The sequence below is a fragment of the Heteronotia binoei genome, chromosome 4 (assembly GCF_032191835.1).
Source record: "Heteronotia binoei isolate CCM8104 ecotype False Entrance Well chromosome 4, APGP_CSIRO_Hbin_v1, whole genome shotgun sequence".
NCBI lineage: Eukaryota > Metazoa > Chordata > Lepidosauria > Squamata > Gekkonidae > Heteronotia > Heteronotia binoei.
Window position 1 is genome coordinate 163,598,245 of NC_083226.1, and position 26,987 is coordinate 163,625,231.

Below are 26,987 nucleotides of genomic sequence, written 5' to 3' on the forward strand. Positions count from 1 at the left end.
ACTGAAGTCCTAAACTCTGCTCACGACCTGAGTTCTATCCCCAGCGGAAGCTGGGTTTTCAGATAGCCAACTCGAGGTTGACTTATCCTTCCAACCTTCCGAGGTCGGCAAAATGAGTACCCAGCTTGCTGGGGGGGGGGGGGGAAGCGTAGATGATTGGGGAAGGGAATGGCAAACCACCCCGTAAAAAGTCTGCCGTGAAAACGTTGTGAAAGCAACATCGCCCCAGAGTTGGAAACGATTGGTGCTTGCACAGGGAACCTTTCCTTTCCTTTGTTTGAGTTTAATTCTTTGGTGTGGGGGGGCGGCACAGTGAAGGAAACAGCCGTGTCTAAATTGCAGTCTGATGAGCAGACATATCCTAAATTGTGGAATGCTGAGAGTAATTAACTGAGGCCCCATTGTTATGCTCCATCCCTCGCCTCTCAAAGAGGAGGCGATGTTACAGCATCTTCTTTGAAGTGGGGTGATTGGCTGGTTATCTCCCCTGTCCCCAGACCAGAGAAATACATTCCCATCAACCATTCCAAATTATTGCACACTCTCCTATTCATTCCATTTTTTAAAAAATTCTCATTAAATAGATTAGAATAGTAGATTATAATGCAACATAATAACTAGTACAATGTAATGCATATATAATGGAACGGTAATTTCCATTTCATTTGTATCTGAAGAAGTGTGCCTGCACACAAAAGCTCATACCTTGAATAAAACTTTGTTGGTCTTAAAAGGTGCCACTGGACTCAAACTTGGCTCTACAGCAGAGGTGTCAAACATGCAGTTCGGGGGCTGAATCAGGCCCCCGGAGGACTTCTATCAGGCCCCCAAGAAACTGGTGTCATTTGCTTCCTTCTCCCTCTCTCTTGCTTCCTTCTGCATAATATCTTGCTTTGCAAGGCTTGCTCAATTGCACAGCAGAGCTACTGAGCCAAACATCTCTTCCTTCTATTGACTGAGGCTTCCCCCCCCGCAACTCCCCAGTCCCTGGGGAAGGAAGGAAAGAGCCAGAGCTTCCTTTGCCCAGTTCCTTGGATCCCATGGGAGAAATACAAAGAAAGCACTTTTAAGACCAATGAGTGCTAATGTTACAAGTGTGTTTTAAGTTTTTTTTAAAAAAAATGTTTTTGTTCTTTATATCTGTGCTACCTAATCTTAAGTAGGTACACACATGGCCCGGCCCGACATGGCTCGGCCCAACCCAACATGGCCGGTCCCTCAAGGTCTCATTTTTTTAGATCCGGCCCTCATAACAAATGAGTTCGACACCCCTGCTCTACAGCATCCACATGTCAGACATCTAGTTGGGCCCTAAATCCTGAGAAAACACAGGTTCCATTTCCCATTCTGCCTCTGAACAAGGAAGATTCAAACTGCTATCAGGACTAACAGCCAATGACAGTCTTCCTGTCGTTGATGAAGTTCCATCTATCTAACAGTCTCCCCCACCTCAACAAATCCACCTAGAACAGTGAAGATCACCACAGCTTGTAGCAATAAGCTTCAGAATTCTTGTTTGAAGGAGTATTCAGGTGGCTTTGTACTGAATCAGACCATGGCTCCATCAAGGTCAGCATGGAGTTAAAAAATCAATCCAATATATTCACAAACATACACTTGAAACTGCCTTGCACTGCATCAGACCCATGGTTTGGTATAGTGGTTAAGTGTGCAGACTCTTATCTGGGATAACCGGGTTTGATTCCCCACTCCTCCACTTACAGCTGCTGGAATGGTCTTGGGTTAGCCATAACTATTTCAGGAGTTGTCCTTGAAAGGGCAGCTTCTGGGAGAGGTCTCTCAGCCCCACCCACCTCACAGGGTGTCTGTTGTGGGGAGAGAAGATACAGGAGACAGTATGTCGCTCTGAGTCTCTGATTCAGAGAAGGGTGGGGTATAAATCTGCAGTCTTCTTCTTCCATCAAAGTCAGTATTGCCTACTCAGGCCGGCAGCAGCTCTCCAGGGTCCCTGGCTAGATGTCTTTCCCATCACCTCCTGCTGGGTCCTTTCAACTGAGGATTGCATCTAAGACCTTCTGCATACCATGCAGATGTTCTACCACTGTGCCACCACCCTCCCCGTGGTGCCCTTCACTCCCCCACCTGTTATAGAGTTGCCAACCTCCAGGCAGTGGCTGGAGATCTTCCTCTGGTCTCCAAGCAATTTACCTGGGAAATGGTCACACCATTTTACCTGGGAAATCAATTTACCTGGGAAATGGTCACTTTGGATGGTGGGTCCTATGACATTGTACCCCACTGAACCTCCACCCCCCCAAGTTTCAGGTATTTCCCAACCCAGAGATGACAACCCTAGTCCCACAAGAAATTATCCCTCCCTGGTGGGGGCGGGGGAGGATTCATGTTCCAATAGGGTTGCCAAGTCCAAATCAAGAAATATCTGGGGGCTTTAGGGGTGGAAACAGCAGCAAGGTTGTGACAAGCATGACTGAACTCCAAAGGAAGTTCTGCCCATCACATTTAAAGGGACTGCACACCTTTTCAATGCCTTCCCTCCACTGGAAATAATGAAGAATGGGACACCCTCTTTGGGGGCTCATAGAATCGGACCCCCTGGACCAATCTTTCTGAAACTTGGAGGGTGTTTTGAGAGGCACTATTTATTTATTTTTATTTATTTATTCGATTTATATCCCGCCCTACCCCACCAAGGCGGGCTCATACGCTGCATATTTGGTGCTTCTACCTAAAATAAACAGCACCCCCCCCCCCGCGAGCCCCAGATGCTCGGGGATTAATTCTCCATTATACCCTATGGGAATCTGTCTCCATAGAGAATAATGGAGTGCCCAGCAGACATTTCCCTCCCGCTTTCTGATGACCCTGAAGCGGGGGGGGGGGGCCTTCAAACCGGGAGATCCCCTGCCCCCACCTGGAGATTGGCAGCCCTGCATTCCAAACGCGCAAATGGAACTGAACTGCAAGCGATGAAGACCAGCACGTGTGAATGCGCCCCTCGGCCAACCCCCTTCCTGCAACAGCACCTGTCCCCTTCTCACCCTCAGCTGTGTCGCCAGCTCCCCTCCGCCGCTTCTTCCTCCTTCTCCTCCCGCCCCTTCGTTTGAAAGGCAAACACCACCTCCTCCAAAATGGCAACGACGCCACCCAATGCGCATGCTCGCCTTCCGCGGAGCGCTCGCCGGGCATTCGGAAGAACCACAACTCCCGGCAGGCCCCGCGGCCCATGGCGTCACAATGCTCCCGAGCCCACAGCCCCCCGCTGCAGAGACGCGCGCGCTGCAGACGGGAGGCGGAGAAGGCGGGAGGGGGGGATGCTGCGGCGTCCTATCAACAGTGTCTTCCGTCCAGGTGAGGAGCGGGTGGCGCTGCCTTTTGCAACCCCCGCGCCCGGCTAGATTCACCTCGATGGAGTCACTCTATAGAGCAGGGGTGGCCAAACTGCAGCTCGGGAGCCGCTTGTGGCTCTTTCACACATGTGGTGTGGTTCTTGAAGCCCCCACCGCCCCATAGACCGGATTGGAGAAGACATTTCTTCTTCAAGCCAGGGCAGCCAGCAGCTTGGAGGACGCATTTAAAGTTAAAGTTGCTTTCTTTCCATCTCTCCCTCCCATAGGGTTGCCAAGTCCAATTCAAGAAATATCTGGACACTTTGGAGGGGTGGAGCCGGGAACAAGGGTATGACAAGCATCACTGAACTCCAAAGGGAGTTCTGGCTATCACATTGAAAGGGACCGCACACCTTTTAAACGCCATCCTTCCATAAGAAATAATGAAGGATAGGGGCACCCTCCTGCTCCCCATAAAGAGCCCTGTGGCGCAGAGTGTTAAAGCTGCAGTACTGCAGTCCTAAGCTCTCCTCACGACCTGAGTTTGATCTCCGGCGGAAGCTGGGTTTGCAGGTAGCCAGCTCAAAGTTGACTCAGTCTTCCATCCTTCCGAGGTTGGTAAAATGAGTGCCCAGCTTGCTGGAGGGAAACTGTAGATGACTGGGGAAGGCAATGGCAAACCACCCCGTAAAAAGTCTGCCGTGAAAACGTGAAAGCAACATCACCCCAGAATTGGAAACGACTGGTGCTTGCACAGGGGACCTTTCCTTTTTCCCTGCTCCTCACCTTGTCCTGAATTGTAGACGCAGCTGCATAACAATCCCTAGATGAGCTCCACCACCTGTTTTTCTTCAAAATGACCCCTGTTTATAAGTATAATTTTTTTAAGGACTTGAGAGGATAAATCATTTATTTTGTAAGCCACCCGGAGCAGGCTCCTGGAGAGGTGGCATTAAGTTGTTCTACACTTCATAAATCTAGAACTGGGATTTTATCCTGGGATAGAACAACTGCCCCTTGTTGCAGGAGGACAGAGCGAGAGTCCAGGAGCATCTGAGAGATTCGCAACATTTATGGCAGGGTATGGGGCTTTTGTGAGTCACTGCTCACTCGTTTGTCAGAAGCCGTAAGGGGCTGGCCAGAATTACGAACGTCCCCCATGGACCTCCAAGCAGTCAGTGCTGGATTAAACCCCAGGCAGTCAAAATTTGGGGACCCCCTTGTACATTATCTCAGAGTCGGAGCGCCTGCAACCTCCACTGCAGGCACCTTCTCAAAAGCCCCTTTGACAAAGCTGTGGGGGAGAGGCAAACTTGACAACGATGCCGGCAGCAGCTGCACCAGGCAAGTCGGGCAAAGAGCGGCTCAGTTGCTGGCTGTGCATGCAGACTGGGGGGGCTGCAAGCAGGGGGGAAACCGAGGGAGGGGAGAAGCCGGTCCAAGGGCCCCTAAAGGTGTGGGGGCCCATAGGCCAGTGCCTAATTGGCCTAATTATTGATCCGGCCCTGCCCCCAGTTCTGTGTAACCCCTCAAGATCTGGAAATTGCTCTGTTAGGGGCCAGCGCATGAGGCGATCACCGATATCCCTCCCTTTTGCTTTGGGATTTTGTGAATACGGCTTAATTTCTAAAACCTGAAAGGATCAGGGTTCAGGGTTCCCCCAGCAACATGCCTTTGGCTCTTAGAAGACCCTCCGTTTGCCATGTAAAGGTTACTGGAAAGCACTTGGTACATGCCCAGAGACTGCTCCATATCAAGCATCAAGGCCAACTTAATGGCAACTCCGTGGAGTTTTCAAGGCAAGAGACATTCAGAGATGGTTTGCCATCTATGAAGATGAGCCAGAGAGCTCAGAGAGCCAGTTTGGTGTAGTGGTTAAGTGTGCGGACTCTTCTCTGGGAGAACAGGGTTTGATTCCCCACTCCTCCACTTGCACCTGCTGGAATGGCCTTGGGTCAGCCATAGCTCTTGTAGGAGTTGTCCTTGAAAGGGCAGCTTCTGATAGATAGATAGATGAATTTATTGTCATTGTTCTCAACAAAAAGAGAGCAACGAAATGAGGTGCTCTTCCACAAACATACCAACACATCAAACACACATATTCATAAACCATTTAAATACATCTGAAACCATTAAACCATTTAAACCATTAAAACCATTTAAATACATCTAAAACGGATAAACATTCATAAAACCATTAAAACCATTTAAACCATTAAATAAACATTCATAAAACCATTAAACATTCATAAAACCATTAAAACCATTTAAACCATTAAATACATCTAAAACAGATAATCCTTCATAACCCTGCATTTAACCTAACCACAGCACTTGGATAGAAACTGTCCTTAAATCTGTTTGTCCTAGCCTTCAACACTCTATATCGTCTACCTGACGGTAAGATCTCAAAAAGCAAATGGCCCAGATGTGTATGGTCCCTTAGGATCATTTGTATCTTCCTTTTACATGCCATATTATACAGATCCACCAATGAGGGGAGAGAACATCCACAAATCTTTTGTGCTCTTCTCGTCACTCTTTGGAGCACCCTTCTCTCTGCTTCCGTGCAGCTCCCAAACCATGCGCAGAGGCAATAAGATAAAATGCTCTCAATGGAACTACGATAAAAGGCAACCAGCAGACTCCCTGACAGTTGTAGTGATCTTAAGAGTCTTAAGTAGTATAGTCGTTGCTGGGCCTTTTTCTCTAGAGCTAAAGTATTTGCCCCCCATGTTAGATCCTGTTTCATGGTAATTCCCAGAAACTTCCATTCTGTCACCTGTTCTACCATAACACCATCAATAAACAACGGCTGGGTGTCCAAACTACTCTTCCTGTAATCCACTATAATTTCCTTCGTCTTATTTATATTTAAAATAAGATTATTTACTTTACACCAAAGGGACAGCTGTTGAACTTCCCTCCTGTACGCAGACTCATCATCCTCAGAGATGAGCCCTACCAGAAGAAGAAGAAGAAGATATTGGATTTATATCCCGCCCTCCACTCCGAAGAGTCTCAGAGCGGCTCACAATCTCCTTTACCTTCCTCCCCCACAACAAACACCCTGTGAGGTGGGTGGGGCTGGAGAGGGCTCTCACAGCAGCTGCCCTTTCAAGGACAACCTCTGCCAGAGCTATGGCTGACCCAAGGCCATTCCAGCAGGTGCAAGTGGAGGAGTGGGGAATCAAACCTGGTTCTCCCAGATAAGAGTCCACACACTTAACCACTACACCAAACTGGCTCTCAACGTTGTATCATCTGATACCAACGTTGTATCATCTGCATACTTAATGATTTTGTTACTCAGACTGTGAGAGCTCTCTCAGCCCCACCCACCTCACGGTGTCTGTTGTGGTGGGGGCGGAGGTAAAGGAGGAGTTGTCCTTGAAAGGGCAGCTTCTGAGAGAGCTCTCTTAGCCCCAACCACCTCACAGGGTGTCTGCTTAGCTTCCAGGTCCTGACAAGATCAAACTAACCTGGGTCATCCAGGTCACTAATTTCTTCCAAGCATTAAATGAGGACCTGGGATTGAAAGAGGCCAGCACCCCAGATGATGTTTCTGTCCCTCCTAGATTGTATGTACAGGCTCACGGGAAACCTATGAGCCACAGATACTGAATCCAAACATTTGCATCTATTCTCAGGCACAGCCTCTGGCTGCCTCATTTTGGAAACAGAAAGAAAGGACCTGAAGGATGAACAGATCTGCACCCTAACTTCGGGACCACCTCCATCGGTCTGAGTTGTTGTACGATGTTGCTCAGTTTAAAGCAAAGCAAAGCAAAGCAAAGCAAATTTTATTTTTATATCCCGCCCTCCCCCACCAGAAGGCGGGCTTAAAAAATCACTTGGGACACAACACTCTGTCCAACACCTTTTAAGTCGCCGCTGGTCTCTTTGCTGCTCATGTACAGAGAATGTAAAGTGGTGCTGTTGGAAACCTCATTTCTTTATATCCAGGGCTTTTTTTTTTGAACAGGAATGCACAGGGACGCATTTCCGGCTGGCTTGGTGTCAGGGGGTGTGGCCTAACATGCAAAGCCCTGTTTATATTTATTTCTCTTCATTTTTATACCCCGCCTGTTGGTAATGTGGCCTGCACATTTGACTCAGCTGCTTTTCAGAGATAATCGGGGGGTGGGGGGGGAGGGACAAAGCCCTCCCTGCTAGAAGTGAGATGCTGTACTGGTGGGGGGGGGGGAGCCATACTGGTTTTCTTTTTCTTTTTTTAACATATAAACTTATTTTTAAAATTCCAAGTTATACAGAACTTTGTTTGATGAAGTAGTATCAATTCCATATATAACAAAATTCTACTATGCATAAAGCACCATGGTATATATAACATTGTAGAGCATCTTATTTAGCATTTAAGATAATGTCCAGTTCGCCAATCAATCAATCAATAAACAAATATCTTATTAAGGATAAATTAACTGATAATTGGACTAGAATTTTTGACTCCTAAGCTAAGAATAATGCCTTACTCCATCCCAAGCCAAATGAAAGTTCATGCGAAACCCAGGGGGAAAAAAAATCAAGTTCTATATCAGGAGTGGGGAACCTCCATCCCTAGGGCTGTATGCGGCCCTCGAGGTCACTTGGTGTGGCCCTTGAGGACTGCTTAGCCAAACCGAGCCATGTGGCAGCCTCTCTGGGGCCTGGCTGGCCAGCGAGGATTGTGGGGCCCAGCTGCACTGTGCAGCAGCCTCCCCAGGGCAAGGCAGGGATCACAGGGCCCAGATGTACTGTGCGGCAGCCTCCCTGGGGCCTGGCTGGCCAGCCAGAATTGCTGCAGGGCCTGGAAAAGTTACTGTCACAGTTCAGTTTGCACTTGATTATCCCAGATGGTGTGGCCTAATATGCTAATGAGTGTGTGACCTAATATGCTAATATCAGGGGATGTGGTCTAATATGCTACTGAGTCCTGCTGGTCTTTTTCTACAAAAAAAACTCTGGACCTATGCATTTGCTTAGGGCAGCGGGCCGTGTGCGTGTGCCAGATCATGCTCTCCCCACATGACTTCAAATTAGGGTTGCCAAGTCCAATTCAAGAAATATCTGGGGACTTTGGGGGTGGAGCCAGGAGACTTTAGGGGTGGTGGCAAGATCAAGGCTGTGACAAGCATAATTGAACTCCAAAGGGAGTTCTGGCCATCACATTTAAAGGGACAGCACACCTTTTCAATGCCTTCCATCCATAGGAAATAATGAAGGATAGGGGCACCTTCTTTTGGGGCTCATAGAATTGGACCCCCTGGTCCAATCTTTTTGAAACTTGGGGGGGTATTTTGAGGAGAGGCACTAGATGCTATACTGAAAATTCGGTGCCTCTACCCCCCAAAACAGCCCCCCCAGAGCCCCAGATACCTGTGGATCGATTCTCCATGATTTTCTATGGGAATAAATCTCCATAGGGAATAACAGAGTTCCCAGCAGACATTTCCCTCCCCTCCCCCCGCTTTCTGACGACCCTGAAGCAGGGGGAGGGCCTCCAAACCGGGGGATCCCCTGCCCTCACCTGGGGATTGGCAACCCTACTTCAAATAGAAAAACAGTTTTTTGCATTAATTTTGCTGGCCTGAATCATTCTCCCTCGGCAGAGCACTGTTTTTTAGGTTGATATTTTTTTATGGCCCACGAATGATGTTATAAATATCCATATGGCCCTTGGCAGAAAAAAGGTTCCCCACCCCTGTTCTATATAATGGGACCAACCAAAGGCTTGTATTGGGGCCCAGCAGTTGTTTGTTGTTGCTGGGGCTTGACTGTCCTCAGCATAACCAGAGCTTTTTTTGTAGAAAAAGCCCAGCAGGAACTCATTTGCATATTAGGCCACACCACCTGATGGTAACATTGTTTTGGTAACATTGCATATTAGGCCACACCCCCTGATGGTAACATTGTTTTGCACAGGGCTTTGTGGCGAAAAAGCCCAGTAACCAGTCATTTACATATTAGGCCACACCCCCTGACACCAAGCCAGCTGAAACTGCATTCCTGTTCAAAAAAAGCCCTGAGTGTAATAGGTGGGAGTGGATTGCCAGCTCTGAATTGGGAAATACCTGGAGTTTTTTTTGGGGGGGGGGGCGGAGGAGCCTGGGAAAGGTGGGGTCGGGGAACTTAGAGACCTCAGCAGGGTCAGATGCCACAGAGTGGCCATTTTCTCCAGGGGAAATGATCTCTGTCGCTTGGAGATCAACTGCAATACCAGGGGATCTCAGGCCCCCCCCCTGGACATTGGCAAGTCTTCATCTCTGCAATTCCAGCGGTACAGGGAGCACGAGCAAAGGGTGGCTGCTAACATTTGTGGGGTGCCAGAAAGCTTTCTTCTGCACTGTTGGCTGCAAAATGAAAGATCTGACATCAAGAAGAACTGTGCGTCCACACACGGGGTGTCCAGGCGTCTGGAAGGAGGGCTGGGGAGATTGCAGTGTCATGGGATAATTTTTTTAACAAAATTTCTGACTTCTGTACTTAGTCAAAGCACTTTCTGGAAGTGACAAAGGGTGGCTCTAGGAAGCACCAGAAACTCTGTGGTAATGCCATAGAGTTTCTGGCAACTCCTAGACCTCCATGTGTTGCTTCCAGTGAGTACACAAGCCTGCATTAAAAATAAAATTCTTCTGCCGCTGCTCCAAGTGGTAGTGGGCAATGGCTCAAGGGGGCAAAGGATCCCCTTGGGCAGGGGTGGGGAACCTTTTTTCTGCCAAGGGCAATATGGCTATGTATAACATCATTCGCGGGCCATAAAAAATTATCAACTTAAAAAACAGTGCTCCGCTGAGGGAGAATGATTCAGGACAGCAAAATTAATGCAAATAATTGTTTTCCTATTTGAAGTCATGTGGGGAGAGCCTAATCTGGCACACACACACCCGGTGTGCTGCCCTAGGCAAATGCATAGGTCCAGGACTTTTTTATAGAAAAAACCCAACAGGAACTCGGTAACATATTAAACCACATCCCCCTAATATTAGCATATTAGGCCACACCATCTGGGATAATGAAGTGCAAACTGAACTATGACAGTAGCTTTTCCAGGCCCTGCGGCAATTCTGGCTGGCCAGCCAGGCCCCAGGGAGGCTGCCGCACAGTACATCTGGGCTCTGTGATCCCTGCTTGGCCCTGGGGAGGCTGGTGTACATTGTGGCTGGGCCTCATGATCCTCGCTGGCCAGCCAGGCCCCAGAGAGGCTGTCACATGGCTCGGTTTGGTCCAGCAATCCTGGAGGGCCACACCAAGTGACCTCGAGGGCTGTATACGGCCCTTGGGACGGAAGTTCCCCACCCCTGCCCTTGGGCATTCCCACCAGCCCTTGGCAGCTCTAGTTTACACCTTACTGAATGATGATACTGGCTCTGAATGAGAGCCAGTTTGGTGTAGTTGTTAAGTGTGTGGACTCTTATCTGGGAGAACTGGGTTCGATTCCCCACTCCTCCACCTGCACCTGCTGGAATGGCCTTGGGTCAGCCATTGCTCTGGCAGAGGTTGTCCTTGAAAGGGCAGCTGCTGTGAGAGCTCTCTCAGCCCCACCCACCTCACAAGGTGTCTGTTGTGGGGGAGGAAGATAAAGGAGATTGTGTGCTGCTCTGAGATTTGGAGTGGAGAGGGGGATATAAATCCAATATCATCATGATAGAAAGCTGTGACGTTTGCAGGAAGGTTAGCAGGCCAAATCTGAAAATAACTGCAGAGACCAAGCTTGTCAGTGTCTAGATGAGTCCAGAAATTATCCTGGAATTGCAGCTGGTCTCTAGACTACAGAGAATAGTTGCCTGGAGGCAATGACAGCTTTGGAGGTTGGACTGCACATGAGTTTTATTGCTTTAGGAAAGAAAGGGATTTCCTTTTTTAAGAGGGAACTCCACCCCGAGGCAGGAAAGTAAAGAGGAAGCATTTGAGCTATCTCACTTGGCTAAGGTGGAAATAGATGCAGAGAGCAGACCTTGCCCACATAGTGCTTGGAAAAGAAGGCAGGAAGAGGAGGCATTAGCAGGAAGGAGGGAAGGAATCCGCCCTTCAGAACAGCATCCTGGGAAAACAAAGAGGCAGGAGAGCAGATAAGAACGAGGAAGGATGGTGCTTGGGGGGGGGGGGGGCAAAGTGGAAGGGCTTCAAGCCCCACTTGTGAACCTCCTGATGTCACTTGGGTTTGGGGTTTTTTGGCCACTGTGTGACCCAGAGTGTTGGACTGGATGGGCCATTGGCTTGGTCCAACATGGCTTCTCTTACGTTCTTAAAGCAGGGCTTCCCAACCTCTAGAATTCTGACTTAGGGTGGTAGGTGCAGCCCATAAATGGCTGCCACAGAAGGGGGTGCCAACCACAAAATGTCAGGGAGTGAGATTATGCATAACTTGAGTACTAAATCTTCAACGTTTGCCAAAGCAACTTTAAAAAGAAAAAGCAGCACAGCCAATCAGATCTCTAATGGTCAATCAGAGACCCCCCCTGTGCAAAAGCCCCATCTGGCCCTGCCCACTTTCTTGAAATACTTGGTGGGCAGTAAGAGGGGCTGTCATTGGGTGCAATGGTGCCTGTAGTTGCCATGTTGAAGGAACTGAGCCATCTAGTTTGCTAGTTCTGCTGACCCCTGTACGCTACAGTACTTGGGTGGCTTGGCACAAAGGGGCAGTCATTCACTTCCAAAAGGTAGGTGGTTGGATGCACTAACAGACAGACAGCACGTTGCGGCCAGCATGCAGTTAAGACAGTGCTCCCTTCCTTTCTTCCTCTCCCTTTGTGATACGCTCTCCCTTTTGTCTGCATTTGTGACTGACAGATGGACTATAAGAAACTGTCAGAAGAAATCTCTAAGAAAATGCTGCCGTACTTAAAGGATGCATCAGGATGGAAACAGATTAAAAAAGGAGTAAGTGGAACTCAGCTTTTTGAACTTTATTTCTCTCTTGCAAATAACACCCCTGAAGTGAGCAAAGTGCATACATACTGGAGCTCCTTTGCATATTATGCCACACATCCCTGATGTAGCCTCCGAGAGCTTATAAGGTTCTTTTTTGTAAGCTCTTGGAGGATTGGCTACACCAGGTGGGTGTGGTCTAATATGCAAAGGAACTCCTGCTAGAATTCCACCCCTGGGTATATTCATTATTTGATGGACAGTGTGGTGTAGACACAGCTTTTTTGTAGCAGGAACTCCTTTGGTTATTAGGCCACGCGCCCCTGATGTAGCCAATCGTCCTGGAGCTTCCAGTAGGCCCTGTATGAAGAGCCCTGTAAGCTCGAGGAGGATTGGCTACATCAGGGGTGCATGGCCTAATAAGCAAAGGAGTTCCTGCTACAAAAAAAGCCCTGGGTGTAGAGTAGGGTTGCCAAATCCAATTCAAGAAATATCTGGGGACTTTAAGGGTGGAGCCAGGAGACATTGGGGCGGAGCCAGGAGCAAGGGTGTGACAAGCATAACTGAATTTAAAGGGACGGCCCAGACGCCCCCAGATGCTCCCTCCTCCCCGCAGGAGCCACCGGAGGGGGGGGAGCAAGGCCAAAAGTGGCCAGCCCTGCCAGCCAGCCTGCCGCCCCACAGCGCCCCGCCACCACTGCCACTCACCGGGCCCTGTTTATTCTATTTTCATCCCACGACGCACACACGCATGACGAGGTGGGCTGCCCGCGGCTGGCTCTGCCTCTGGCCCAGATAAGGCGGCGTTGCCGAGCTGCCCCCCGCTCCTCTCGCCTCTTCTTTCTCTCCCTCGCCCGCCTTCATGGCGTTCCGGTGCGTCGTGGCGGTGACAGCCGCTGCCTGTGGGCTGGCGGGCGGCTCAGTCCTTTCTTCCATCCGGAAGCAGCAGCAGCAGCAGTTGGTCAGCAGCAGCAAGGCCGGCGGGGACGCGCCTGAACCGCTCTCGGCGCCTCCTTCTCCGCGGCCGAAGGGGGCTCGGAGCCCAGCCCGGCCCAGACGCCCCCTCCTCCCCGCGGGAGCCGCCGAAGGGGGGGGGAGCCAAAAGTGGCCAGAGGGCGGCCAGCCCGGGACAATCGCCGCGGTCCCGCCGCCCATGCCACTCACCAGGCCACGCTCCTTCGCGCAGTTTCCCCCCTCCCCCCCGCTTCTGTTTTTTTGGGGAGCGGGGGAAGAGGCTGGAAATTCTGGGGTCCCCCGCCAGGGCGGGAGGGTTGGGAAGCCTAGTGTAGAGGATCCGGGAGTCTGCTAGGACCCTGGGTGACCTAGGTCCACATCCCTGCTTCTGCTACGGGAGCTCACTAGGTGAACTTGGAGCCCTCATGAATTTTCAGACAGGCCTATCTCACAGGGATGGTGTTATGAGAAAGTGGAGGAGGTGAGCAAAAAGTCGCTTTGAGCCCAAAACGGGGAGAAAAACGGAATATAAATAAATAAATGCAAATGCATGTCCTTGTGCTTCAAAAGAGAAAGAAAATAAACCCTATATTTTGGCAAATCTTTTAGTCTGGTAACTATGAAAGAATTCTTATTTGCCACAAGTGACCAGATTGGTCCTTTGGAGCGGCTTAGAAATTAGACTTTAAATAGTTAGGCATTAGGAAATAACTGCTTTATGCCTAAAAGTAATAAATGGTTTAGTTCTGCAATTCCATTACTGGCATTTCTGAAGCTAAGAGGCATTTGATTATTTGCTTTCTTTCCTTCCTTATCAACCTGAGAAACTTATTACGGTGTCAATGAGACCTTCAACAGACTACCTAGGAAATACGTAAGTACATTGGCTTTCCTTTCAGAGACATAATTTCCTCTATGCAAATAGTTTCGGTGATCAGAAACGATCAGGAGAAATAATATAACTCGTTTTTGCCATGGTTTGCCTAATTTTTATCATCTGTATCTGTGAATTTGCTTCCAGAAAAAAAAAATACTCAATGAGTAATTAACCGACCGTGGAGGTAGTGATGTCCAAAAGCATAGATACCTTTAAAATGGAATATATGTTTCCTCAGTGTCTACTAGCCATAATAAGTAAAGGGAACTTGCATATTTAGAGACAGTACTCCTCTGAAACCAAGTGCTAAGGAAGCAACATCAGGAAAAGTCTTGGCTTCTGTTTTGTAAGAGCGCTAATGACAAAGTCCATATTCATACAAGTTTGGTTAGTCATTCCTGCTCCACAGGGAACCCTGGGAATTGTAGGAAAAACAGTCTTGTGGCACCTTGAAGACTAGTTTGGTTCCATGTGACTAACAGAGGATGCTTTGACTCTTGAAGCTCTGAAACCCTTGTTGATCTCTGATCAACAGAAGTATAGTGTCCAGATCACATGAAGTGATGGTGTCGCTTTACTCTGCTCTGGTAAGACCTCACCTGGAGTATTTTATTCAGTTTTGGGCACCACATTTTAAGAAGGATCTAGACAAGCTGGAACAGGTCAAGAGGAGGGCGACGAAGATGGTGAGGGGTCTGGAGACCAAGTCCTATGAAGAAAAGTTGAAGGAGCTGGACATATTTAGCCTGGAGAGGAGGAGGCTGAGAGGTGATATGATCACCATCTTCAGGTACTTGAAGGGCTGTCATATAGAGGATGGTGTGGAATTGTTTTCTGTGGCCCCAGAAAGTAGGACCAGAAACAATGGGTTGAAATTAAATCAAAAGACTTTCTGACTCAACATTAGGAAAAACTTTCTGACCGTTAAAGTGGTTCCTCAGTGGAACAGGCTTCCTCGGGAGGTGGTGGGCTCTCCTTCCTTGGAGGTTTTTAAACAGGCTAGATGGCCATCTGACAGCAATGCAGATCCTGTGAATTTAGGGGGAGGTGTTTGTGAGTTTCCTGCATTGTGCAGGGGGTCAGACTAAATGACCTTGGAGGTCCCTTCCAACTCTATGATTCTATGATGTGCTACTGGACTCAAATCCAGCTATTTTACTGCAGACCCAACGCAACTACCCTCTGAAACTTGGTTTTACATGAAGAAATCCTGTTCTTCTCCCATGGCATTTGGCATAGCCAGTTTGATGTGGTGGTTAAGAGCGGCAGACTCTAACCTGGAGAGACTGGGTTTGATTCCCCACTCCTCCACATGCAGCTGCTAGAGTGGCCTTGGGTCAGCCACAGTTCTTGAAAGAGATGGCTATACAGAAAAGCGATATTGTAACAAAAGGGAAAAAATGTATAAAAGTAACAACTGTTGATACAAGTCTTTGCTTGCTGCTCTGTATTTTGAAACAAACAGTTTATTATCAGTATTATAGACAAAAAACACTACACACTAGATGCCAGATTTTAAACATACCCAGTTTTCCGTTAGGGGTTACCTTTTGTCTGAATCAAAATGTCTCAGAGCTTAGCACAGAGACATTTTGAATCTGACAAAGGGTACCCCTAATGGAAGACTGTTGATCTCTAAGGCTGCAACTGCAACTATCTATACAACAACTGTAAAAGCTGGAGAGTGTCTAATTATAAATTTAATGGAAATACTGAGTATTCCATTATTGAATTCAAGGCTTCACCTAATGTACTGCAGCCTGAAGAAGGCGCATGAAATGCACAGTTACCTAGGCAACATTGCTGCTGCTGTTACTGTAACATCAACCCTCTGTTGTAATTTGGCCAATGTTGTTAAAATCTGGCATCTAGTGTGGAGTGTTTTTTGTCAATAATATTAATAATAAATTGTTTCAAAATATAGAGTAGCAAGCCAAGACTTGTATCAACAGTTGTTACTTTTATACAGTTTTTTTCCTTTTGTTACAGTTCTTGAAAGAGCTGTTCTCTCAAGTGTAGTTCTCAGTCAGAGCTCTCTCAACCAACCCCACCTAACTGACAGGCAGTGATCCCTCTAAGCTGAGTTAGTGTGAGCTAGCTCACTGTTTTTTAGCTCCCCCCCCAGCTCACACATTTTTGTCTTAGCTCAGGAAGGATGGCCTCAGAGCAAATTGATTTATGTAGTCATATAATATAATGGGTTCAACGCAATGAAGAGGCGAGGTGGTAGTGATTGTGACAGAACCGGCTCGATTCAGGCTTCAGACCCAGACCATCAACTCCCTTTTCGGTTGCCAACTCTGGGAGGGAGCTAATCTTCCTCCTGCCACTTGGGTGCACTGCCACCACCTTTAGGGTTTCCTGACTAAGAGGAACAGAACTCCCAATCCCCCTTTCCAGTTCTGAGGTCTGGCTTCAAGGTCCTCTGCCAACCCAGCGCCTGCTTATCACAGAGACCAAAGTCCTTCTTTGGGAGACCCCTGGAGGATTGGCACCCTTGCCAACTGCATGCCTTCCCCCTTCCCTGGACTTGCCTCTTGCAGTAGCATGGTCTAAGGTGATTGGGAAAACTATTTGGTACAGAGGGACTACACTTTAACCAAACATAACATTTATTTACAACATACAACTATTTACAGGCATTTTAAAAAAGTGAACAGAAGCAACAAATCATAGTAGGAAGAAAAAACGCTCCTTCTCTCCCTATTACACTACTTGCCCTCACTAGAGGACCTGCAGGGCAGGCACCTCACTTGGACTGTTGCAAGCCAGACTCAATTCAAAACTCAAATTGAAGGCTTCCCGCCAAAAATCTCTAATATAAAACCCAGTTCCCACCCAGGAACTGGTTTACCCTCCTGCAGCCTTCTGGGAGACCAGCCTGAAAGACATCCTGTCTCTCTAGGAGGTGTCCTCAGAATTGCTGTCTCCAGACAGAAGGGGAGAAGGAAGAGACTAGGCCCAAAGCCCGCTTTCAGTTTGAGAGACTCGTCCAACGACTCTCAAACACAGACCTAAAATGGTGTTTCTCCACAGTGATCATAGCTCTTTTTATTACCACAGCATAGTATAGGGCTGTGCTCTAAGACTGGCTACTGGGCCGACAGGGCCAACTATATATACACTCCAGGTTCCCGTGCTAGCATGCTATTGGATCATTCAAACCAGCAGGGGACCCGTGATCAGGCTGGAGATCCGGGAAATTACAGGCCAGTCAGTCTGACTTCAATACCGGGAAAGTTGGTAGAAACCATTATCAAGGACAGAATGAGTAGGCACATTGATGAACACGGGTTATTGAGGAAGACTCAGCATGGGTTCTGCAAGGGAAGATCTTGCCTCACTAACCTGTTACATTTCTTTGAGGGGGTGAACAAACATGTGGACAAAGGAGACCCGATAGATGTTGTTTACCTTGACTTCCAGAAAGCTTTTGATAAAATTCCTCATCAAAGGCTCCTTAGAAAGCTTGAGAGTCATGGAGTAAAAGGACAGGTCCTCTTGTGGATCAAAAACTGGCTGAGTAATAGGAAGCAGAGAGTGAGTATAAATGGGCAGTCTTCGCAGTGGAGGACGGTAAGCAGTGGGGTGCCGCAGGGCTCGGTACTGGGTCCCATCCTCTTTAACTTGTTCATAAATGATTTAGAGTTGGGAGTGAGCAGTGAAGTGGCCAAATTTGCGGATGACACTAAATTGTTCAGGGTGGTGAGAACCAGAGAGGATTGTGAGGAACTCCAAAGGGATCTGTTGAGGCTGGGTGAGTGGGCGTCAACGTGGCAGATGCGGTTCAATGTGGCCAAGTGCAAAGTAATGCACATTGGGGCCAAGAATCCCAGCTACAAATACAAGTTGATGGGGTGTGAACTGGCAGAGACAGACCAAGAGAGAGATCTTGGGGTCATGGTAGATAATTCACTGAAAATGTCAAGACAGTGTGCGTTTGCAATAAAAAAGGCCAACGCCATGCTGGGAATTATTAGGAAGGGAATTGAAAACAAATCAGCCAGTATCATAATGCCTCTGTATAAATCGATGGTGCGGTCTCATTTGGAGTACTGTGTGCAGTTCTGGTCGCCGCACCTCAAAAAGGATATTATAGCATTGGAGAAAGTTCAGAAAAGGGCAACTAAAATGATTAAAGGGCTGGAACACCTTCCCTATGAAGAAAGGTTGAAACGCTTAGGGCTCTTTAGCTTGGAGAAACGTCGACTGAGGGGTGACATGATAGAAGTTTACAAGATAATGCATGGGATGGAGAAAGTAGAGAAAGAAGTACTTTTCTCCCTTTCTCACAATACAAGAACTCGTGGGCATTCGATGAAATTGCTGAGCAGACAGGTTAAAACGGATAAAAGGAAGTACTTTTTCACCCAAAGGGTGATTAACATGTGGAATTCACTGCCACAGGAGGTGGTGGCGTCCACAAGCATAGCCACCTTCAAGAAGGGGTTAGATAAAAATATGGAGCAGAGGTCCATCAGTGGCTATTAGCCACAGTGTGTGTGTGTGTGTGTGTGTGTGTATATATATATATATATATATATATATATATATATATATATATATTTGGCCGCTGTGTGACACAGAATGTTGGACTGGATGGGCCATTGGCCTGATCTAACATGGCTTCTCTTATGTTCTTATGATTGGACCAGGACAGCAGGAATTTAGATCCTACTGCCCATTGTTCCCGAGTCCCCAAGCTCAGTCCTACAGGCTCCGATGAGCCAGGCAGGAACAACCTACATTATATACATATCAGTTCACGTATACAACAAGTTGCCAAATCACTCGCTCACAACTTTAATGCCAGTGGCTCATGAAGCAGAATTTTTGCACACAGGACTCCACAGCTTAGAAGGAGCATTACTCACAGGGTGCCTGTTGTGGGGAGAGGAAGGGAAGGAGACTGTAAGCCACTCGGAGCGAAAGGCGAGGTATAAATCCAACTCTTTTTCTCCTGAAACAATGAAGACTTGTTCCCCCCACCCCCGCCCCACATACAGGGCATTCCTTTCCCCCTTGCTGTTTTTTTCTTTTTTTAAATTAGTAGTGGATGTATCTCTACTAGATAGGGTTACTAGGTCCCTCCTGACAACTGGTGTGGAATGCGGGGTGGGGGAGAACTTATGGTAACGTTCTGGGCCCTCCCACTGTGTCCCCCCCACCCCCAAGCACCAAGAATACAGAGCATCACTGTCCCAGACAGAGAGTTCCATCAGTATACTGTGGCTAATAGCCACTGATGGACCTCTGCTCCATAGGTTTATCCAGTCCCCTCTTGAAGCTGTCTATGCTTGCAGCCGTCATCACCTCCTGTAGCAGTGAATGCCACCTGTTAATTACTTTTTGGGGTGAAGAAGTACTTCCTTTTATCCGTTCTAACCTGACTGCTCAGCAATTTCATTTAGTGCCCATGAGTTCTCGTATTGTGAGAAAGGGAGAAAAGTACTTCTTTCTCTGACTTCTCTTTGTTGTTGTTCAATCGCACAGTCGAGTCCAACTCTTTGTGACCCCATGGACAAAGTCACGCCAGGCCCTCCTGTCTTCCGCCATTCTGCGAAGTCTGCTCAAATTCATGTTTGTTACATCAGTAACGCTGTCCAACCATCTCATCTTTTTCCGTCCCCTTCTTCTTTTGCCTTCTGTTTTACCCAGCATCAGGATCTTCTCCAGTGAGTGCTGCCTTTTCATTTGGTGGCCAAAGTACTTGAGCTTCAGCTTCAGCATCTGACCTTCCAGGGAACGGTCTGGGTTGATTTCCCTTAGGACTGACTGATTGGATCTTCTTGCAGTCCAAAGGACTCTCAAGATTCTTCTCCAGCACCACATCTCAAAAGCATCTATTCTTCTGCGCTCGGCCTTTGTTATAGTCCAGCTCTCATTACTACTGCCATACATTACTACTGGGAATACCATCGCTTTGACTATACGGATTTTTGTTGGCAGGGTGATGTCTCTACTTTTTATTATACTGCCCAGGTTAACCATAGCTGTCCTCTCAAGGAGCAAATAGATGTAGTGATCCTTCTCTATCCCATGCATAATCTTCTAAACCTCTATCATGTCACCCCTGCTTGAGGATGCAGTGGGAGCAAAAAGGGAAAGGGACACAGCATTCCAACACTGAATAATGTTCTAGGACATGGGTCCCCCACACAGTTCCTCTGGACACCATGGCGCCCTTTGACACATTTTCTGGTGTCAGCCAGTAAAATTATTTAACGGGCAGGATCAGGTGATGTTTTTGCCTGCCAAGGCTTCTGACTGGCCATTGGAAGTTTTATTGGCTGTGCAGATTCTTTAAAATAAAACAAACAAAGCAAAACATTGGTTTGGCTGCAGTTGCCACCACAACCTGAGGATCTTCACCATGTGATTGAAGATAAGCTGTGGCAGCCATTTTGTGGTTGTACCGACCACTCGGTGTCAGAAGGACAAAGGTGCCCACAGTCTCCCAAAGGTTGGGGACTCCTGTTCTAAAGAATCCCCCCAATTCTATGGCATTTATCATAGACACTGGGGAAATTCTACTTTCTTATATTGTAGAAGATTACCTCAAAATCTCAAGCCGGTAAAGAAGGTTGGGTGGGGATGGTGAGAGATGGTAGGAGGTAGGTGTTAACACATAGGAGGCAGCAGGAGTGGTGAATGGGAGTTGGTGAACTAGATGATTGCCTAGGGCACCAGCTCCCATCGGGGTGGGGGGTGGGTGCCTCCTCTCCGCTCGCGCCGTGCCTGAACCTCTAACTCGGCTCTGAGGGGTTGGAGGATCTCCCCAGGCCCCTCAGAGACCAGAAAGAATGGTGCTTCCCATCCTCAGCCCCCTTGGAGGCTTGGAGAGTGCCTTGGAAATTTGGAGAGCACTGGGGAGGATAAGCGTCGAATGCCTGATGTGATGATGTCACCTCTGGATGATGTCATCACACCACACGTGGATGATAACTTTTTCCCCAGTGGTGGGGGAGGGTGGGCATGTGTTGGGGTTCTGCGTCAGGCAGCAGAACCCCACGGGCTGGAGGGCAGCAGCAAGGTGTGGCAGCAAGAGCCAGGGGGCGGCAGCTGTGGGTGCTGCCTCTTTTAGAGACGTCAATGGCTAAAGGAAGTGACTTTTCCCCACCCCTAATACAAACTAAATAACTTATTTCTATGTTGGATCCAGATACCGCGTGGAAGCCACGATAGAACAACTGCCTGAGAAAGTTTTTCCGTTTATATATCTTCCCGAATATCGTGCCAAGTGGGACAAATCACTGCAGTCGTACAAGGTTGTCGACACCATTGATCAGGTGACTCAGTAAAATTAATATAGAGCTTTAGAACACCGATGCTTTGGTGTACGTTTCCCCAGCCTACGCTTGGTTTGGAAATGAAAACGTTGTGCAGCTTATTTTATAACAGTGCTCTAAACAAGCCTCAGATTCAGCAGGAGCTCACAGGAGCACAGCTCTTGAACCTTTCTGAGGGTTCCCCCTCCTTCTCCCCACCTACCTTGTCCATTTAATAATAGGTGCAGCTGCAGAACAATCCCTGGATTAGGAGAGTGGGCAGCCAGCCACCCAGCCACCAGGGACTTTGCCACACTCCCAGTAGCCCTCATTAACCCCTGGAGATTGTTGGAAGGGGGGAGGGTTGAAAGGATGGGCCTACCCAGGGCTTTTTTTTGTAGCAGGAGCTCCTTTGCGTATTAGGCCACACCCCTCTGATATAGCCAATCCTCCTGGAGCTTACAATAGGCCCTGTACGCTCTTGGAGGATTGGCTACATCAGGGGGTGTGGCCTAATATGCAAAGGAGTTCCTCCTACAAAAAAAGCCCTGGGCCTACCCCTCTCCCTGGCCCCACAGTAGCTACGGGCCTGTCTTTTGTTGTCTGGAGATGAGTTATCATCCCAGGAGATGGCCAGCCATCGTTTAGAGGAGGGCAACTATGTGATCCAGTGTGGAATCAAAAGAAAATAAAGGAAAGAGTGCCCTGAATTTTATTCCTGGAGGTAGAGCAACCCACACTGAAATCTTTGGGACAAGCAGGAAGTGCAAAGGATTCAGGTCTTTAGGCTGACGGTTGCTTGCCTGCAGGCACAAACAGCGAGTCTTTTTAGGCAATGTAGGACCCAAAATGGGCATTTCTGGCAAGGAAATTTAACACCAGAAACTTGAACTTATTTTTGTGGAAGCAAGTCCTGTGGATTTCAGTGGGAATAGAATTGTTAGGGTTGCCAACTCCAGACTGGGAAATTCCTGGAGATTCTGGGGGTGGAGCCCAGGAGCCAGGGGAGGGGGGGACCTCAGTAGGGTACAATGCCATAGAGTAGGGGTGTCAAACATGTGGCCTGGGAGCCAAACCAGGTCCCTGGAGGGCTCTGATCAGGCCTGCGAGCAACTCACTGTCGTCTGCTTCCTTCTCCCACTCTTGTTTCCTTTTCCATCACACCTTGCTTTGCCAGGCTTGCTCAATCGCACATGAGCTACAGAGCAAAGATCCTCCCTTGGGGAGGAAGTGGGGGAAGAAGAACTAGCTTTGCCAGGCTCTTTCAATCACACAGCAGAGCTACTGAGCCAAGCCTTTCTTTCTTCTGTTGGCTGAAGCTCAGCAAGCCACTGAGGTGGATTAGGCTGAGTGTGTGTTCATCTGCATTCTTTATAAAGTTTATATCTCCCCTACCTGGCATTACATTTTCTGACACACCTGACCCAGCCCGACAAGGTGAAAGTCTGACCCTCATAACATCCCTGCTAGAGTCCACTCTCTAAAGCAGTTGCCTTCTCCTAGGGAACTGATATCTGTAGTCTGGCAGAGATCAGTTTCAATCCAGAAGATCTTTATTGTTGTTGTTCATTCGCACAGTTGAGTCCGACTCTTTGCGACCCCATGGACCAAGTCATGCCAGGCCCTGTCTTCCACCATCCTCCGAAGTCTGCTCAAATTCGGGTTAGTTACATCAGTAATGCTGTCCCACCATCTCATCTTTTGCCATCCTCTTTGTCTTTTGCCTTCTGACTTTCCCAGCATCAGGGTTTTCTCCAGCGAGTGCTTCCTTCTCATTTGGTGGCCAAAGTATCTGAGTTTCAGCTTCGGCATCTGACCTTCCAGGGAACAGTCAGGGTTGATTTCCCTTAGGACTGACTGATTTGATCTTCTTGCAGTCCAAGGGACTCTCAAGAGTCTTCTCCAGCACCACAGCTTGAAAGCTTTAGGCAACCCTAATTCATATCCTGTTAATTTGCTGCAGGATTCTTCTATTTATGGTTTGCTTTAAATAAATAAATATGTATATATAATTGCAGGACACTGCTATTTATCACAGCATCACGCACAGCTATGGCTTTGGGCTGGTGCCACCAAGAGATTTCGTCTACATGGTGCATATAAAAAAATACAACGGGATTCTTACTACAAATTGTAGGTAATTGTTACTCCTTGGGAACAGTGTACTGAATGAATGGGTATGTGTGCATGAATGGAATAGATGTTCATTACCCCTTTCTGGACTATCCCACTGAGATGACACTAGAGTTCCCAACTCTGGATTGGGGAATACCTGGAGATTTGGGGGGTGGAGCTTGGGGAAGGCAGGGTTTGGGGAGGGGAGGGCCCTCATGGGTCTATAATGTCATAAGAGTCCACCTTCCGAAGCAGCCATTTGGTCCAGGGGAACTGATCTGTATCATTTGACGATCGGTTGTAAATACAGGAAGATCTCCAAGCAGCTCCTGAAGCCTGGTAACCAGGTGGAATTTTAGCAGGAGCTCCTTTGCATATTAGGCCACACACCCCTGATGTAGCCAGTCCTCCAAGAGCTTACAGGGCTCTTATTCCAGGGTCTACTGTAAGCTCCTGGAGGACTGGCTAAATCAGGGGTGTGTGACCTAATATGCAAAGGAGCTCCTGCTAGAATTCCACCCCTGTTGGTAACCGTAGATGACCCCTTGTCAGCTCAACTGTGAGTTCTATGGAGGCAGCTAGAAAGGGGAGACATGAATGGGTGTGTGTAGGCGGGGGGATAGAGACATATTGGTGATTGATCATATACAAAATACAAATTTCAGTGTTCTTAGAGTATGCTGTCAAGGAATGTATTAACTATGGCGTTCCCGCTATTATGTGTGAAAATTAGAGAAAGCTAGGAATTCTGGATTGATACAGATAATGATTGTATAATTTTTGGCACTATTGGACCTAGAAAATTGCATTTAATATACAAGATTGGTCCCCAGAAGAAGGATTAGAGATCTGAAATGGCTTGCTAAGCGGACCGGTTCTCCATTGGACCTTTCCTCAAATATAGCACTGGAATATAGTGGCTTTGTGCCGTATAAGGACAGTAGTAGTATTGTGGAACTAATGAGGTTTTAACTTTCTGCATGACTGATATGTTTTGTATTGATGCTACTCTTTTTGTATTTTGATACTATATATTCATTACACAGCCAGAGTTTTATGTTTGTTGTGGTTTCGCATCTCCTCCGTGGTGCCGGCAATACTGTGTAGGAAAGTCGGGTGGCATTTTGAGAAAACCAATTGCATTCAAAGCTGTCCGCTCTTTGAACAGATGTCACATCCTGTTTTGCAGCTACCAGCGTGAATCATCCCAAATGCCCTCCATGTCAGTCTTACATTCGCGGTCAGGCCTATCCTTCTGGTTTTGCATGTAGCCCCTCACCTGAGTAAGTGTTTATAGACCTTATCAGCTGTATTGCAGAAAGATGATTCATTAGCATAACAGCTTCTGGCTGGAAGTGCTCTTTACGACCCAATTGATTTTTTTATTTATTTACAAATGTCTTAAATGCTACTAGGATATCAGTACTGCTGCTGGTGCCTCTCAACTCCCCCCAAGTTTAAAAAATATTGGATGTGGGGGTTCAATTCTATGGCAGTGTTCCTGCTAAACTGAGTTGGTGTGAGCTAGCTCACAATTTTTTAGCCACCAGCTCACACATTTTTGTCTCGGCTCAGGAAAAATGGCCCTAGAACAAACTAATTGATGCAGCAGCTCACAACTTTAACGCCAGTGGCTCACAACTTTAATGCTAGTAGCTCACCAAGTAGAATTTTTGCTCACAAGGCTCCACAGCTTGCAGGGAACATTGTTCTATGGGCCCCCCAAGATGGTGCCCTCGTCCTCCATTGATTTCAGTGAAGGAAATCAAAAGGCATATAAAGGGATTGTGGCCCCTTTGAATGGCTTCTCCAAGCCATGTGACTCTGTGGCTGGGAGAACTCTGAAGATGTTTGAAGGGACTTTGGAATTCTCCAAGCTGTGGAGTTATGCCGCTTAGAGAATGCATTTAAAGGGACCGTGATCCCTTTAAATGCCCTTGAAGATTGTTTATCTGGTGGTTCTGAAAATCTCAAGTTTTTTAGGGATGTTTGGGGCTTGGCCATTTTGGATAGATGACCAATATCTGAAATTTATAAGGAATTTTCCAGGTATTTTTCCAGCTTGGATTTAGCTGATTGCACACCTCTAGTGAAGATTAGGCTTCCTCCCACCCCTTTGCCTGCACTTCGGGCAGACCGCTCCTACTGCCCTGCCGTTGGTACACCTCTGTATCAGTTTTTTCCCATTTGACAACAGCAAACCCACTGGGAATAAGGATTGTGAAGATATCTGTGGTGGTTAAGTTAGAGGCATCCTATCTAGTGAACTGGCATACGTGCCTATTATCCGTTCATAATTATGAAATCCTACATACTTAACTACAATATTCTTGCATACTTATATATGCTATATTACAGGGGGGCTCAAACTGTGGCTCGGGAGCCACATGTGGCTATTTCACACACATCGTGTGGCTCTTGAAGCCCCCACCACACCGTTGACCAGCTTGGAGAAGGCATTTGTCTCTTTAAATCAGTTCTCCAAGCCATGCCAGCCTGCAGCTTGGAGAATGCATTTGTCTCTTTTAATAAGTTCTCCAAGCCATGCCAGCCTGCAGCTTGGAGAATGCATTTAAAGTTGCTTTCTTTCCATCTCTCCCATCTATTTCCTTTCCTTTCCTTTCCTTCCCTTTCCTTCCCTTTCCTTCCCTTTCCTTCCCTTTCCTTCCCTTCCCTTCCCTTCCCTTCCCAACATCTGACATTCATATCTTGCAGCTCTCAAACATCTGACATTTATTCTATGTGGCTCTTACGTTAAACAAGTTTGGCCACCCCTGCTCTATTACCTACTGACAGCAGGAATACCTTTTGGTGTCTTCAAACCTAGAAAGGCTGGAACTGGGGTATGAAAATCCTCCGTTCTGCATTATCCTGATTCCAAGGAGCGAGCATTCTTCAAGGCCTCTTATTAGGCAAGTCATTATTTCTCTTTCAGAAATCCACAGCACTGCAAGATGGTGGCCGTTATCCAGGTGGACTTAGGAGGAAAGCTGCTCCCTTCGGTGATACAGTCGGTCATGCCGACCAGCCTCGTTAACTTGATCACAGACATCAGAGCTGGCATTAAGAAACTGAAGTAATCAGATGCCCCCCAAATGCAGACCGGAGAGTGGAAGGAAGGTTATTCTTGGTTAACATGTGTGCAGCTGTCACTGAAGTCTGGTTTGATTTAAAGGCTTAAAGGGAACATGTTCAGCAGGGGCCACCATGAAGCCGGCTAAAGGTCCATCGAATCCGCCATTTTGCCTTCAAAAGTAGCCACATAAGATACACCGAGGAAGTTCTCAAACTGTGTTTCATGGAGACGGCCACTCGCTGAAGACATTAGGGAAAACACAAGTGTGTAGTCATGCCAACTTATGCCTGCTTTCAGAGGAAACCATGACTTCTTTTTTCCTCTCTCAATAATTTTTTTTATTAACCTCCCATTGTGTCAAAGGGTTCTGGCTATATCACACATTCCTTGTTCATAAGAAATATGAACGCTTAGGGCTCTTTAGCTTGAAGAAACGTCGACTACGGGGTGACATGATAGAGGTTTACAAGATAATGCATGGGATGGAGAAAGTAGAGAAAGGAGTTCTTTTCTCCCTTTCT

The 26,987-nt window shown here is 47.5% G+C and overlaps 1 protein-coding gene across 1 annotated transcript; it reads left to right on the top strand.

Annotated features, from left to right (window-relative positions):
- The first annotated feature begins 3,257 nt into the window (after positions 1-3,257).
- On the top strand, positions 3,258-26,815 carry STARD6 (StAR related lipid transfer domain containing 6). Its single transcript, XM_060236457.1, has 8 exons — positions 3,258-3,330; positions 6,959-7,050; positions 12,099-12,188; positions 13,955-14,004; positions 21,170-21,296; positions 23,294-23,408; positions 24,580-24,673; positions 26,326-26,815. Exons 1-8 carry the CDS (start codon positions 3,294-3,296, stop codon positions 26,468-26,470), a joined length of 750 nt encoding a protein of 249 aa, XP_060092440.1. The 5' UTR covers positions 3,258-3,293; the 3' UTR covers positions 26,471-26,815.
- Positions 26,816-26,987: the final 172 nt, after the last annotated feature.

Excerpts from the sequence above, each read along its gene's own strand:
- STARD6 (XM_060236457.1), top strand. The coding sequence starts at position 3,294 with ATGCTGCGGCGTCCTATCAACAGTGTCTTCCGTCCAG. Across the intron at positions 7,051-12,098 it reads CTTCGGGACCACCTCCATCG|ATGGACTATAAGAAACTGTC; the intron begins GTCTGAGTTGTT and ends TGTGACTGACAG. Across the intron at positions 21,297-23,293 it reads TTGTCGACACCATTGATCAG|GACACTGCTATTTATCACAG; the intron begins GTGACTCAGTAA and ends ATATAATTGCAG.